At 45.4% G+C, this 15,847-nt stretch overlaps 2 protein-coding genes and 1 pseudogene across 2 annotated transcripts; 2 read left to right on the forward strand and 1 right to left on the reverse strand.

The window, feature by feature from the left end:
* Window positions 1–843: 843 nt before the first annotated feature.
* Window positions 844–4,033, forward strand: LOC140222096 (uncharacterized; annotated as a pseudogene).
* Window positions 4,034–9,196: 5,163 nt separating this feature from the next.
* On the forward strand, window positions 9,197–10,289 carry LOC117850169 (thioredoxin H2-2). The gene is made up of 3 exons (XM_034731974.2): window positions 9,197–9,453; window positions 9,626–9,766; window positions 9,853–10,289. The coding sequence occupies exons 1-3, from the start codon at window positions 9,373–9,375 to the stop codon at window positions 9,985–9,987; spliced, it is 357 nt and encodes a 118-aa protein (XP_034587865.1). The 5' UTR covers window positions 9,197–9,372; the 3' UTR covers window positions 9,988–10,289.
* Window positions 10,290–10,955: 666 nt separating this feature from the next.
* On the reverse strand, window positions 10,956–15,847 carry LOC117850167 (fructose-bisphosphate aldolase-lysine N-methyltransferase, chloroplastic). Its single transcript, XM_034731973.2, has 13 exons — window positions 15,317–15,847; window positions 15,152–15,227; window positions 13,986–14,191; window positions 13,782–13,868; window positions 13,601–13,693; window positions 12,796–12,950; window positions 12,567–12,651; window positions 12,405–12,491; window positions 12,213–12,332; window positions 11,763–11,864; window positions 11,505–11,673; window positions 11,242–11,427; window positions 10,956–11,135 (listed from the first exon to the last, which is right to left on the reverse strand). The coding sequence occupies exons 1-11, from the start codon at window positions 15,830–15,832 to the stop codon at window positions 11,506–11,508; spliced, it is 1,695 nt and encodes a 564-aa protein (XP_034587864.2). The 5' UTR covers window positions 15,833–15,847; the 3' UTR covers window positions 10,956–11,135; window positions 11,242–11,427; window position 11,505.

Here is a 15,847-nt window from a genome sequence, read left to right on the forward strand (position 1 = left end):
GTGAGATACGGCAAACTCATGCCCACGTAAGTCAAGGAGCACGGAGGAAACCGTCCATACTGTCTTAGGCTTGCTAAGGGCATGTACAACGGGTCCCTTCACCCCGTCCCTTCCGCGTAGTTCTTACAGAAAACACCCCGTGAGAGCGTAGAGACGGAGCCGGCGTCGCCTCGCGAGGCGACGGGAACGTCCCGTGCTCCGAGGAGAAAGAGATGGCTCCAACAGCGTTGTACCGCCTCCTCGACTCGTCGTTGCGCGGATCCTGGGCGCTTGCGCGCGTAGGTGTGATTTGCACGCGGGAGAAGGTGCTCTCGCTCCCAAATCTTCTCCATATGTACCTAGCTACATGCAAAGTATTAAACAGTATAGAGACGGATCCCCTGTCTGTGGGTTGTATGACTTGTCTTTATACCTATCTGTATGATAGATTCGAGGCGCTTAGAGACGAACACCTGTTTGTGCGTTGTACATGGCCTAACCGGTCGGTCTACGAATCGTTGATACTTATTATATAGAAATAAATGCATTATGGAATGGATAATATATAATCCTGAGAACACGGATGGCATCACAAAACAGAGGTACCATTTCAGATCGAGTGCAGTGAAGTGGTTTGGACGACCTACCATCGCATCATGAAAGGGTGCAACCATGCACGTGTGAAAAAAAGTAAAGAACAGGAAGAACTGAAAATCAAAGCCGGGCTGCCGGGGACAGACATCATCGCTAACGCGTGAGGGCATGGAATATTTACCATGGCACGCAAAGGGGGCAGCGAATAATGCAACACTTTTTGTCTTTGCGCTTTTTTTTTCCTTTTTGTCTTTGATCTTTTTTTTTTGGACTATGTGTAACACTAAGTAGAATGGGAAACCCTGAAACCATCAGCTAGTTTTGATGGCTACCACGCCAACAAGGCAAGTCCTTTAGAAACTGCATCACACAGTGCATGGTTTCTTTACACGAGCCTGTAATAAACTGTCTCCTCATGTCCTCTTCTATATCGGCCCAACTCGCATGGCCACAGCCCATGACAATCAGATCTGGTGGCTGGTGCCGACGACTAGCGTGCGGCGTGGCAGCATGCAAGTGCTGACAGAGCTCGTGTGTGTGCCGTGGCATGGGAATAACGTTGACAACGTTTAGCTACAACGACCACTAAGACAACTCCATCAACAACTGCAAAGATATATTTCAACTATCAACCAAATGCATATATACGAGGTTGGCACTGCTTTATACGAGGCTGGACAATCAATGCAATACCGTGACAATCCGGGGGGCATGCATCAAAAGGTAGAGGGATGAACAGCAGAGAAACAAAGCAGGGAGTACGTGACACTTGGGATATTACCATGGACACTTAAAGGGCAGCAAGCAGCAGGACAAAGTTGTTGTGACTTAGTAGTGTGTGACGTACGGATTTTTCTTTTTCTTTTCTTTTACCTTTTTGCTTTTTCTTTTGCTTTTTCTTCCCAACAAACTCTAATCCTAACCGTTCATACTAAGTATAATGTTTGACTGTTTGTTGTACGGTCCAATGAAAGGTACAATATCGAAACTACGTGAACATTATAAACTCTAGTTTGGGGGAAATCATTCACATACACTACTTAACTGACAAGTGAGCTCAATTAGTCATTCGTATTTCTTCTAACTTCAGTGTCAGTACGTGACACACAAACAGCATATCGAGACACACAACACACACACACACACGCAGTGGAGAGAAAGAGAGATGGCGGGCATCTGGAGCGCTGTGCGATGGTGGGACGATTGGCAGTTGCGCATCCTCGTCATCGGCAGCCTGGGGTTCCAGTGGTTCCTCCTCCTGGCCGCCCCCATGCGCAACTACAGCATCCCTCGCTGGTTCAGGACGTGCATCTGGCTCGCGTACATCACCGCCGACGCCCTGGCCATCTACGCCCTGGCCATCTACGCCCTCGCCACCCTCTTCAACCGCCACGCCAGGGCGACGAGCACCGCCTGCAACTACTACGGGGCCAAGCTGAGCTCCCTGGAGGTGCTCTGGGCTCCCCTCCTCCTCATCTACCTCGGCGGGAGGGAGGAGATCACCGCCTACAACATCGAGGACAACGAGCTCTGGACGCGGCACACCGTGACCCTCGTCTCGCAGGTCACCGTCGCCCTCTACGCCTTCTACAAGTCCTGGACCAGCGACAACGACAGGAAGCTGCTGCTGTCGGCGATCCTGCTGTTCATTGTTGGGATCATCAGCTTCTGCGAGAAGCCGTGGTCCCTCCGGAGAGCCAGCATCAACCGGCTCGTCGCCATGTCGTCTTTGATGAAAGGGGAGAGGAGGAGCCCTACCGGATGGCAATGGTGCTTCACCAAGCTGGACGACAGGTACAAGTGCTGGAGAGCGAGGCCGCAGGGTACGGCACCGATCCTGAGACAAGGTCCAGATGATGCTGTCGGACCTGTCGCTGTACGCTGCTGAAGTTACCCTGGAGATCCGAAAGAAGGGGACGACGGACCAGAAGATTCTGGAGCCTCTGACAATGGGCAAGCACAAGATGAAGCCCTGGCTCCGTCAGGCGTTCGGGCTCATCTACACCAGAGCCAACGTCATCTTCACCCCTGCCTACTTGGCCTGCCACGTGTTGCTGGTCCCGTCCCTGTACATCGCCGCCATCATGCTCTTCGCGACGAGCCACAAGCACGAGTACTACGTGTCACCGATGTCAAGATAACATATGGTCTCCTGTGCTTCACCGCGGTGCTCGACGTCTTCGGGCTCCTGATCAGCGAGCTCATGTACTGGCTCATGTCATCCCAAGCGAAAGTCCCGGCATTGTGCGAGAACCTCCCGGGGTATAACCTCATCGACTCGGTGCTCCGGGTAGTGAGACCTCGCACGGGGCCGCTGCTCAAGATCGCCAAGCGCATGGGCTACAAGGAAGGCTACTTCCGCCAGCCCAAAGACAGGCTCTACAGCAGCGTGTCGGACTTCATCACAGCAGAGCTGGTGAGCGCCTCCAGTAAAGTGGAGAACGTCGACTTCTCAAGCTACCGGAGCTTCACCAAGGATTACTGGGCTTCACGTACGGCCCTCAGAGACGAATGCCGGAGGAGGGGCGAGGTACGGCGTAGCCTTCGCCGGTCGCCGTTCGACGCGAGCGTGCTCCTCTGGCACATCGCCACCGACATCAGCTTCCGCTGCGGGCCTCCGAAGCACTTCCGCGAAAGGCCCCCGCGTGCCGAGGTGGTTCGCGAGGTGTGCACGGAGGCGATCTCCAATTACATGGCGTACCTTCTGAATTTCCAACCGGAGATGCTGATGACTGGAAGCCGGCAGCACCTGTTCACTGAAGCCATGAAGTACATGGAGCGCATCCTCGCGAAAGATGGCATCAAGCACAAGCTTGAAGACAAGCAGGAGCAGAAGCTAGATGACGCGAGCTTACGGAGGATCAAGGAGGAAGCGGCGGAGCTCGCGAGTGATCCGAAGGGAAGGTACACTATTGTACACGACGCTTGCAAGCTCGCGGAGGAGCTGATGGGCATCGAGGAGGAGACCCGGTGGCACTTGATGTACCGGGTGTGGGTGGGCATGCTCTGCTACTCCGCCAGCATGTGCAGGGGATACCTGCACGCCAAGAGCTTGGGGGAAGGCGGGGAGTTCCTCTCCTACGTCTGGCTCATCATCTCGCTCACGGGGAGCAAGACCTTGGCGGACAAGCTTCAGATGCCAGAGCCGGAACCAGAAGAGATGGAGACGACTGCGCAAGAAGAGGGAAGACCAGCTAGCAGCTCCGCCACGGAGACTGGAGAAGACGGGGTGGATCGGATTTTTGTTTGATTATTTACCTGGTTGCTTTTACTTGTCGCTTGGTTGCTACTACCCTGGTGGGTGTTACCTGTCCGTTTGCTTGCCTGTGTTGGACGTGTAAGCTGTTTGTGGTGATAAATTCACGGGGGTTCCTATCTACCTTCCATCCAAGCTCATTTTCTCTCCTCTTCTTCTTCCCAGCGCTCTCCACCGCCGCCGCCTCCTCCTCCACCCCGGCTGGCGGCTGCCGCGCCGCCGCGCCATCCTCCCACCAACCGCCGCCAGGCACCGCCCACCGACCGACGACTCTCCCCCGCCGCCTTGCCTCCGCCGCCGACCGCACCACCACCACCGGATCCGGATCTGCCGCCCCCCCCCCCCCCCCCCCCAACCTCGTTTTCTAAGTCCGGCAGCCATTGAAGCCCCCGGAAACCCCGAACCGTAAGCTCCGCCGCCCGCCACCCACCCCCGCCGGTCGCTCCTGCCCACCACCCACCCCTCCACCCAGCTCGCACCCCTGGCCCCCTCCGCGGCGGCGCGGCGCGTGCATCAGGGAGACGCGGCCCACAGCGGCCGCACGAATCTCCAACACTGGAAGGTTGGACACCTATCCATCTTCCGGAAGATGGATAGATTTTCCGTAAATTCACTGCTTAAATCTAGCTCTGGTCCAGTGATGATAATTAAATTTGATGCTACATTGGGCTCTTATCAAGCTGGCCCAGATCATTCAATATATAACTGCAAGTGTTCAATATGTGCAGGCACAATTGTGGTTACATTCCACAGTTCCACACTTGAGTTGTAATTGTTGGTAAGAAATAGAGTTTGGGTGGCGCTTTGCATCGTATCATACAGCGCGTGCAAAATCCTCCACGTGGCTGATGGCCTCCCACTCAGCCTTCTACACGCCCTTTCATCTGGTGACTAACACCATTGTTTGTGACAATACAACGGCGTGTACAACTTCACTGTGTCCAACAATGATGGTAATGTCATTCATTATTTATAGGAAAATGCTACAAATACAACAAAGAAAACATACATGGCACAGCCACAAACAAGTACATAAACAAACATCCATGAAATTTAAAAGAGCATAAAGGAAATGTGAAGAAAAAGGAAGATGGGAAGAGAAATGACACGGGCATCAGAGGCCCAACCTGCAGCCCACGTAACATCCACACGCCTAATCCCATCGTCTCGGCCCACGCACTAAGCTCAGCCGAAGAGCGCTGGACCGGGATCAGATCAGAAAGTTTTAGGAAAGGTTGTGTGCGCAAACAAGAATTCCTATATATCTTCCATAAAATTTGTCCGTCGCTTTGGAGTGGGAGCTGCTGTGTTGCAAGGGTGGCAAGTTCGGTAACGATGACTTACGACGCTCTAACGTTGGATGGTTTAATAGGGGCGCTTTGAGGTTATTGCTGCGGCACAAACTAGAATTTGGGACAACACATGGTTAGGAAACATGATGTTAAAGTCTCGGTATCCTAACTTGTACCACATAGTGCGAAAGAAACACACTACAGTTGTTGATGCCTTCAGTGCTACACCACTAGATATTACCTTGAGGAGATCACTGGTGGGGATTAAGCTACTTGAATAGCACAACCTGATGGGCAAAAATATACATGTCAACCTAGATGAAGAGAGAGATGCTTTTCGTTGGTCCCTTCATAAAAATGGCTCATTCATTGTACGTTCTATATGTATAATTCACCATACGTTCTATATGTATAAACACATCGTCAGCAATGGGGTTAGAGTCACACAGGAAATTTGGCATATAAGAATACCTTTAATCTGATCTTCATGCGTTATCTAAAAATGGTGTTATTTTAACAAAAGATAACCTTGCTTGGAGAAATTAGAATGGGGATAAACATTGTACCTTTTGTAGTTCAGTGGAGTCCATCGACCATCTTTGAAGTTCTTCAAGTGTCATTGTGCCAAATTTCTCTGGCGTGCCGTTCATATGGTATTTGGCTTATCTCCACCAATTAATATAAGTGATATGTTTAATCAATGGGCTAAACAAGGGGACCCAAGCCAAATCATTATTTATTGACATGGAGTGCAACTTTTTGCTAGGCGATATGGTTGACTAGAAATGAGGTGGTTTTTGACAAATGTTGACCGAAATCTTTTTTGCAGGTACTATTCATGGTAACACACTGGCTCCATCTCTAGGCAAAGTTGCAGCAAAATGAGAGCGACCAAGAATTCATTATTTCTGAATGTCGTTCTTTGAAAATGGCGGCGTTGCATTTCTTTAGTTCTAATGGATGGTCCTTCAAGAATTGGTTTTTGAATGGTTTATATTTGTCTGAACCCGTTGTGACAAGTAGCAGTGTGCTACGTTCTATAATAAATTTGGACTGAAGCTCCTCTCCGGACGGGACTGAAGCCGGAACTACTATCCATTATTAAAAAAAATTATACGCAGTAGAGTTGTAGTTAGTAGATAATGTTTGTACGGATTTCAGGCTCGGTTTCCTTATAAATTGGTAGGCCATTTCTCTTCTTGTTAATACATGTTGGAATCAATGTCGTTCTGATCTCTTGAGAAAAACAAAATCTTGTGCTTACAGACATTCCAGTGTTTTAGGTCAATTTAGCCATGGCAAATCACCCAACCTCTAGTTTAGGCACCAACACACCACCTCTTTTACACAAGCAATCCGCACAAGCAACCGCTTGTACAATAGGCCAGGGATACCCACAGGTTTCATAGGCGACCGCCCAAGAGGCCTGCATCTAAAACTATAGGGTACTTCCAGAGACGGCGTCTTCAGCATCCGCCTCTACAAGTACTTCCATATTATATATACAAAGTTAGGCTAACAGCTTTGAAGCGGACAGAAAATGCATGCCAAAATGCCATGGGAGATTTGAATCTTAAATTCTTTGGGGAGTTGGCTCAGGTAAACTTATGGCATTCCCTGTCCTTTTTTGAAGTTTCTATCAAAATTTATGGCTTAATTAATGTTTGATGTGATGCACAAAGGGCATAGCGTTTTGTCCATTTAGACATCAAACTAACTCAAATTTATGACCAATCTTACTTCAGTCGGGTAAATTCACATGATTAATCCTACATCCGAGAAGTATCTAAACTAATTGAAATATAGGATGAACAAACATTTTAGATTTTTGCAGGAAATAAATATTAAATATGCAGTGAAAATAAATATTTAAAATTACCAGGAAACATTCAAATTTTAAAATGCATTTGTAGATGTGATTTTCTTAACCTAGTCACCTCTAAAAATATATTTGTAGAGGCGTCTATGATAATAGAACTGCCTCTAAAAATACATTTCCACATGCTCCTTGTGGAAATGTGTCGATTCCACATGCTTTTGCTCAGAGACGGGCTCATATAGCCACCTTATACAAATGCTATTTAGCTGCCTCTAGAAATTAATCATTTTTGTATGTAGTAGTGCCCACTGCATTGTTCGTGTAATATTCACATATTTTCAAATTACAGATGTTGCGGATTAAAGAAAAACTTTTGGAGAAAGAGAGACTTTTGGCAATCCAAGAAGGTCTCATAAGATTTCTGGTGGATAAGGTGATAAATCCTAAAGGAGAATTTTATTACGACGGACATTCATTAGCCGAACGGAGCAACACCACAACGGGAGAATCCTATGAATGAAAAGGGCAAATTATTGTATATATAGTAATTATATAAATACTAGTTTGATGTGTATAATATACTAAGAATTATATATATATATATATATATATATATGACTTGCATACAATACGAGCGTATACGTGTAAGTAGTGTACGCTAAGGATGTATACGTATATATATGTGAAGCAACAATTAGTATTAACATAGAAAAGAATTTAAAAAGAAAAAAGTTCTTTAGTCCCGCTTGGGAATATCAACCAGGACTAAAGGGGGTACGTGCATGGGACGCGTGCTAGTGCCTACTGGAGGCCCCTTTAGTCCCAGTTGGTGAATGACCCGGACTAAAGACAGCCCCTTTTGTCCCGAATAGATAGTCTCGGTTGGATTTTCGGGATCTATGATCATATCCAACATAGACTAAAGGTGAGTTTTCCATCAGTACCACATGGTAAAGTGCTTTGCTTCTGCTCCCTCCTTCCAAATTATAAATTATTTAGTTTTGTCATAATTCAAATTTATCTAAATTTAGCTAAATTTGTAGAAACATATATTAGCATCTACAACATCAAATAAATATACTATCAAAATATATTTCACAGTGTATATAATGAAACTAGTCCGGTGTTATAAATATTTGTGCATTTTTCTATAATATTAGTTAGAATTAAAAGATTTTAATTTACGACAAAACTAAAACATCTTACAATTCATGTATTGTGCAGTTCTAAGCACAATTATTCCGGTGCCCTACTGACGCCGCATCAGCCATATCCTTCATCCTTGTCTTGGCCACCTTTTACACGACCGTGGCTATTGCCTACTCGAAATGATCAGAATCGCAGCTAGATCAAAAACTACGCAACTTGCCTCTGTTTCTCCGAGATCCTCTCCGCAAACATAAAGGTGTGCATCCGTGCAAGTCTCGACGACGACTTGTAGCACTGTTTTGGCTCTGTTGACCAACGTGCTGCATGCTCGCGCTGCCTTTATTACATGGCACATAAGAACCCTAAGTCACTCGTCGTGTTCACATCGATCGGCCGACCAGCTGGGATACTTTGCCGTTCATCTTGCGAGGGACAAATTGGAGCCGCCAAAAGTTGAGTTAAAGAAACCAATCAGATTGGTGTGTTAACTGCCTTTACTTACGTTTACAGCTGGATACAGGACCGCCCTGGGAGCTTTAGGCGTTGATCTTGCGAGGGACTACTTGGAGTCAACGAAAGCTGAACTAAAGAAACACAAATCAGATTGATGGTTTTAAGCATTTGCGTTTACAGCCCTTCTTTTGAGGATGCGGTTGGCCAAGCCGTCAACTTCTTGGAGAATTCCTATGATAAAGTACTGTTAGATAAATTGAACAAAAGGAGGCTAAGTATGTGTTAAAAATATTAGCATGCATACCGACTTTATAAACTCTAAAATTCAAAAATTAGAGTGAAGATATATAGATAACAGATGTTCATATATACTTGCCGTTCTCCTTTTTTTTAAGCTACAATAATGTTGAGCAAAACAAAGCTTGGAGTCACCTTATTGCAAAAACTGAACTACCATATCGAATAGAAAATTAAAACTGTCGAAACTTCGGAGAAATCGGCAAGCGCATCTATTCTTTCGACAGGGCACTACTGCCTTTCGCTTGCACTGCGCCACCGGCTTTCCCACAATTTCCGAGAAACTGGCAAGCATCCATTGTTGCAAGTAAGCTAAGACATCGGCTCAGGCCACCAGCGTCCAGTCCAGCTATAAAAAGCCAACCCGTTGCACTGCCTTCCCCACAGGTCTGTGCTCACCACAACAGCAGCTTGTGGGTAGCAGTTCTTTCTTCATTCCTCGCAAATTCCGTCGTAAATTACACATAGCAACTTATTACGCCCCGACTGGCCTCCGATCCACAGCAACTTTCTGAAGAAGTGATCAAGGCACCATGAGTTCGTCCGTGATGGCCGTCAAAGATATGAATCACCTGCAGGAGGTTCTGGCCATGGCTAAGAAGGACTCCAAGCTGGTATACTGATCTCTTCATTTTCTTAATATATATATATATATATATATATATATATATATATATATATGATGTTTAGAACAGGCTGCTAATTAATTACTTCATTTTGTTTACTCAAAGCAAATAAAATGTGATACTAATTAAGTCTCTCTCTTCCTCTCGATCTCTCTCTCAGCTGGTGCTGGAGCTTATGGGATCGGTGAACTACACCACGACGTGCGAGTTCATGAGGCCGATTCTGGATGGTAAGATCGTCCCCGCGTTCGGAGGCAGTGCCTACTTCTATAAGCTCGACGTCGACAACCACGAGTTCAAGGTATGTATAGCTGATAAATATATGTGGACGTTGGCATATGGCTGGGATTAACAATTAACGTGCGTGCGTGCGTGCGTGCATTGCAGGGTTTCAAGACGAAGTGGAAGGTCCAGGCGCTGCCGGACTTCGTGATGGTGAAGAACGGCAAGCAGGTGAACCGCCTCGTCACAACCGATAAAGACGAGCTCATGACCGCCATCAACGCAGCCTTTGAACCCTAAAATCGATATTGATCAGATCAGTCGGCGTGACGATCCAGACACAAATTAAAGCATGACACACACACACATGCATGACACATTATTGTACGTGTAAGTTTGAGTTTACACACACCTATATCTACCTGTATGTATATGCCTAGTTCATGTGGGGTCATATATACGGTCCGTGTGCGTACCTCTCTTTGATTTCTTCGGGCAACAGTACAAGATCGATGGTCCCGCCTTGATGCCATGGAGAAATGTAATACAAAAATAACGGTTTGGAGTATTTGGAATATATATATCATATATTTTGCAGAATATATACTTCCCTGTGTGCAGTCATTAACATTGATGTGCTTATATAATCTGTAACGACGTCGGCATGAGTCGTAATCACTTATTAACCTCGAGCTCGCACAGTATCACTAATCCACGTCATCCAAAAAAATCAAGTTCCTCCAATCATGCCATTATTAACTTCTTCCCCGCTGTCAGAACCATACTCCTATTGCTCTTTCTGCTGCAAGTCACGACCGGCTTGGAACATCAGCTTAACCAAGCGAGTCCACAAAAGAAACTGCAGGTAGCCTTTGGCTTGAAGTTGCTTATTAGCCACTCCCCAATTCTTTCCAGGATCGCCTTGGTCCTTTGTTTTGAGGGAGGGGCTCCTATTTCTCAGAAGGCTTTTTTATTATCAACTCTATCAGTATCAGCTGGGAACAAGCACCAGGAACATACTCCTAAGTGTTTGGTTCATGCATGAGGTAGGATGGGATCATCCCACCCCATTTTTCCATGTGTTTAGTTGATAGATGAGGTGCGATGAAATGACTCTCACAAGAGTAAATTCCCTTAGGTGCTGCATGAGGAGAGCCTACCATGTTAAACCAGGCAAAGATTCACTGTTTTCAGTAAATCCTGAAGACAGAGAGCCATGTCTGAGGACCAAAGGAAGTGAGTCAGCAGTCAATGTACAAGATTCATGATTGGCACTCCTAACCCATGATTATCAGAATAGAGATAAAGAATCTACATTATGAATACAATCCCTGCTTGATTAACAAAAGAAATCCATGCACGCTTCTATGCATTGCAATTAGCTACCACATCCACTCAAGGCCAGAGCGATATCCTTATTACACTTGAACAGCCAGATTTGTGAATCCCTGCAACACGAAAGTTATGACTATAAGCGGCGTACCTTAGATGAATTCTCTGGTGTAACATATTAGTGAAAAATAACTTTGATTTGCTGAAAGAGATCTCATTTACCTTCTAGCAGCGATGCAATTAACATATCTGTGATCTCTACAGAAAACATGTAGCAGACTCTTTTCAAATATCATTTCCACCTTGCAACATATAATGGTCTCATATAGAGCATGATTCTCTGCACATTGGCCAAATTCTGACAGTCTTGATGATATAACCACCAGGGAAAAGAAAACAACAGGCAACCTACAAGATAGATGATGAAGTTACGTTCTAAAATATTATACTTGAAAAACTGGCATGTAGAGCGATGACGGTGGTACCTCATTTCAATTCAGGGGCATATGGAGCAGGGCAAGGCGATACTGTGTGGTCAGGCAAGTCGTTTATGAACTCCTTAGCTGCCTGGAGACAGGCATGGAGCATCTTCTTCTCCAACCTTACAAGCCTAGTAGCAACTTCCTTCTTTGGTTCCAAACTGCCATCTGCCAACTGGCGACGACCAAAGCAACGATAAATGATTCAGCAAGTTCATAGAGTTAGTCAAGAAACACTTTATAAAAATCCACAAAGCTCATTACCATAGCTTCATCCTGATCCAGAGTTGTTGGATAACCAGCCAATCGAGATTCCAAGTAACCAACAAGTTGATCAAGTACAGCTCGCTCTGTACATGGACTAACCTAGAGAATATATACAGCAGGTGTAAGCAAAATGTTGCTTATATTCTAGACAAAAAAAAATCATGCAGTAAGATTAGTGTGCGGAAATTTTCATTAAACATCTTGCTTCAATTGACAAAAGGAAATAAATAATACATAGGTACTCAACAGTTTTACCCAAGCTAACATCTACAGCAAGTAACGGCGCACAGGCACTCAACCATGACCCAGGTCAGTTAGACAGAAGGCCAGTATCAATAAAGTATCGAGGCAAAGGTTCTTATGATTGTATCCATCATATTTTAGAAGCACCCAGGCAAATCAATAAAGCAATAAGCAGCAAGATCGAGGAAGGGTAGGCAGACTTACTGGACATGTTTCTCCATCAGAAGAGAGTATGGACTGTATTTCATCCGGATCTGAAATGTATCCTAATCTCAGGTAAGGCAGCATTTCTGCAACAGTTTCTTTCTCTTTACCTACATAGACCTGATTCAACGAGGCAAATCAATATACAAAACTTCTGGTTACACTACAAAAGGAAGTGGGAAGAAAACTAACGTTAAAATTTTGGATAGCAAGCTTTCCATTCCTCTGAGCAACCATTCTCTTTTCTTGGTATTGAGGATCTTCTGTATTTAAGGATGCCTGTAACAGTGATTCAGTTAAGAGTTACACCAACCAAAGCATAAAGAAGAAAGGCGGATGATAAAGATTGTTTACCTCAATTGATATGCGATCAAAGGGATTGTCTTCATCAACAAAACCATAGTTCAGAACCAGCCTGGAGTTTGTTTGTGGTCCACACCTGTATAATCTACATAATTTGAGGTTCTTGAATGCATGTATCAAAACAATGCACAAAATCTGTGCTAAGCGATAAGCATCTCAGATTGCAAAATATCATGAGGAAGAACACGAATGTTAATAAACGCTGAAGAAAACATAGTACCAGACGATTATTGGCTCCCCAGCCTTATAAGGCCGATCCACCACCAACCGAACAGAATCACCATCAGCTGTCAACATTGCTTTGCAGTTGCTTTTGTAGGTCAATAGTGGTGGTCCCAAAGGAACTAGTGCAAATCTTCGAGCTAAACTAACTTTCTGTCCTTGAATAAGAACAAATACGTCAATAGGAAACACTGCTGATCTCATACAAAAAATGTTAAATATACACGTACTACTTTCTCGTGTTAATGGTGTTATAAGTTGAATAAGCCCTATGAACTTTTCTCTAAACTTTGCAGTGCATCATCTCACTTCTTCCTATTAGACAGTTCTTAAATGATATGTATACTACACTAACAGCAGATGAAGCATCTTTCCAAGGCTCCCTTCTTCCAACATAAATGATAAAATTTGAAATTATATTGCGCACCAAGGTCATTGTAGGTTAGACCATAAGTTTTGGGCCCAAAGCTAAATGACCTGTATTTTCAGTCTATAAAATCTATGGGTACAAATAGAATGCATGCGAAGAACATGTCTACAGAAACCAGAGAAGCACATTAAGAAAGTAGTGAGTGGGTATAAAAACATTGTCAGGTTTTTACGACCGACGATTTCAGGGTCAGGTTTTTACAACTGACAGTATCAGTGTGGCCAGGATGCTCAGCAGTTCATCAGCACTAAATTTTCCTACACTTAAAGCGTTGAGTTTAACAATAAGGAAGAAATAAAATAAATGCACAGTAAACAGGTTCCAGAACAATACTTGTTTAGATAATACCTAAGTCCATAACACAACACATTACCTGCAAATGGACCACACAAGACTGTACTGCAACAAAAGCTTGCTTGAATATCTCAAATGGAAAAGCCTCAGTAGGTATATCAAAAGGGTATTGCTGCACAACAAGAATCAGTGTGAAAAAAAATCAATTTACCAATTAGACTGTCCTGGAAAGAAAATATGTTTGGAAGATTAAAGAATACCTGAAACAGTGAGCCTGCCATGAACCACAATGTGTCAAGCTCATTATACTCTCTCCTTACTGCCTCATCTCTAGCAATAACTTCATCCTAAACAGATATCATCTATGTTAGGGTATTAATTTTTCTTACAGAATATTGATTAATCCTTTCCACAGCAAAAAGGTAATCATGCATATTGAGATACAAAGGAGTAAAATCACAAACCTTTAAGGGGCTTCCAGTCAGGTAATCAAGTTCACTTTCAGTCCATAAAAGTGGTGATTCAACAGCTAGCTGCCCCCTTCCTCGGTGTCGGTCGAGCTCCTTAATGTAGGGGTACCAAATGGAATCCTTTCCTTGCTTTTTCTCATACATGAGATATAATGCCAAGCATGCTAGCTCAGACAACTTGTTGTTTGTCAACAACTCAGCTGCATGATGCAGAAGTATCAACAAACTGAAAAGCATATCTATAACATATAGATTAATTACTTATAGCTTCATGTCTGTGCAAAAACAGCATTACTATAATGTAATGCCGTGGGTGAGTAATTGTTTTAAAAAAAACTGTACAGCGGGGGAGGCCCCCACTGTGGTAAAAGGGTGAGCAATTGTTACACTTTCTAAGTAGCTGTACCCTTTTAGGGATACCCAGGTTAAATAGAGAAACATCATGAACATAAAAAGCCAAGAAGAATTGCCAAGCCAGAATCAGTAGTGGATTTGCATATCACACAGCAAAATATACAAAGAGCACACAATGCATTAATACAGATGAAACAGAACTATCACATCAATTTTCTGCAACCCTGACTACACAACAAAACATTAGTGAAAGTGGCAGATAACAAATGCAATGTCATGAAAAGATCTATGAAAGAAGAAACAGGTCAAAAGGAGCTAAAGCCGTTTTGCATTTCTAATCAGCTACCAAGTCAAGGTAAAAAAATGTAAACCTATTTTTTTTGGAAATATGATAAATGTAAAATACCAGCGGCTGCAAACTAGAATGTTAAGTAATAAAAAACATAACAATCGGATGAGCAGCCAACATTTTGGGGGGAAGCCCTAAAAATCTAACCCAGTCTCTCTTATATTTGATTATTCTAAGCATGCCTCTGAATGTAGAGAGATACAACAGACCCGTGTTCAGGATATCTACTCAAGAGTCAAGACCGGAATGAGAGGGGCATACAGTCTTTGGAGCAAAGTAAGCCTGCCATCAGCATATAATTGTCTAAAAGCGCATGTATCAATTTACTGAGATGCTAAATCAATTATTATAGCCAAATGTACATCTAAGAATTGGAATTCCCCCATTCCTAGGGCGTTGCAGAGCTCAATACAACCACACAGAGAGAGTATTAGAGTAGAGCAAGAGGCTATCTCACCGACTGATTCGTCCCCAAGCACCCGCTCCAGCGTGACGACGAATGACATGGGCACCTCGAACGCCACATCCCCCGCCTGCGTAACGAACGAGCCAGCCCAACCAAATCCAGGTCATGATCGCGTCATTGCTACCGGAATCAAAACCCACGCCCTGCCACACTAACCTGGAGGGCGTCGCCGGCGGCGACGTAGCGCAGCGGGCGATCCTTGCCCTCGCGCAGGCAGGGGACCGGCCGCTCCCGGATATCCACTTTGGCCCCGGGCAGCCCGCTCGCGCGCAGCCAGTCGACGAAACAGTCGGTGGCAGATTCGGCGGAGGGCCCCACCGCGGGTGCCGGCGGAGCGCGGGCCTCCGCTGGGGAGGAGGAGGAGGGGAGCAGGGTGTCGGCGTGGCAGGCGGCGAGGCGGAGACGCGCGCGGGGGCGCCGGCGGGGCCGGGCGAGGCGGCGTGGGGAGGAGGGGAGGAGGAGGCGGCCGTGGTGGGGGCCGGAGACGGCGGCGGCGGCGGCGGCCGGGGAGACGGAGGCCATGGGCGTTAGGGATTCGGGCGTGGAGCGGCGAGGCGACGGTTGGGATGGGGGAGAGTGGCGGGGCGGAGGTTTGGTGGTGCGCGGCCGTGCGGATGAGGGGAGGGCCACGATTGGGCCAGGTGGACAGATATTTTTTATCGTAGGTTTCATGTCTATTGTATTTCT

This window comes from Setaria viridis, chromosome 3 (genome assembly GCF_005286985.2).
Source record: "Setaria viridis chromosome 3, Setaria_viridis_v4.0, whole genome shotgun sequence".
In the NCBI taxonomy this organism is placed as follows: domain Eukaryota; kingdom Viridiplantae; phylum Streptophyta; class Magnoliopsida; order Poales; family Poaceae; genus Setaria; species Setaria viridis.

Excerpts from the sequence above, each read along its gene's own strand:
- LOC117850167 (XM_034731973.2), bottom strand. The coding sequence starts at position 15,832 with ATGAAACCTACGATAAAAAATATCTGTCCACCTGGCCCAATCGTGGCC. Across the intron at positions 13,694-13,781 it reads TGGCAGGCTCACTGTTTCAG|CAATACCCTTTTGATATACC; the intron begins GTATTCTTTAAT and ends CTTGTTGTGCAG. Across the intron at positions 12,951-13,600 it reads CTTGTGTGGTCCATTTGCAG|AAAGTTAGTTTAGCTCGAAG; the intron begins GTAATGTGTTGT and ends ATTCAAGGACAG.
- LOC117850169 (XM_034731974.2), top strand. The coding sequence starts at position 9,373 with ATGAGTTCGTCCGTGATGGCCGTCAAAGATATGAATCACCTGCAGGAG. Across the intron at positions 9,454-9,625 it reads CTAAGAAGGACTCCAAGCTG|CTGGTGCTGGAGCTTATGGG; the intron begins GTATACTGATCT and ends TCTCTCTCTCAG. Across the intron at positions 9,767-9,852 it reads TCGACAACCACGAGTTCAAG|GGTTTCAAGACGAAGTGGAA; the intron begins GTATGTATAGCT and ends CGTGCATTGCAG.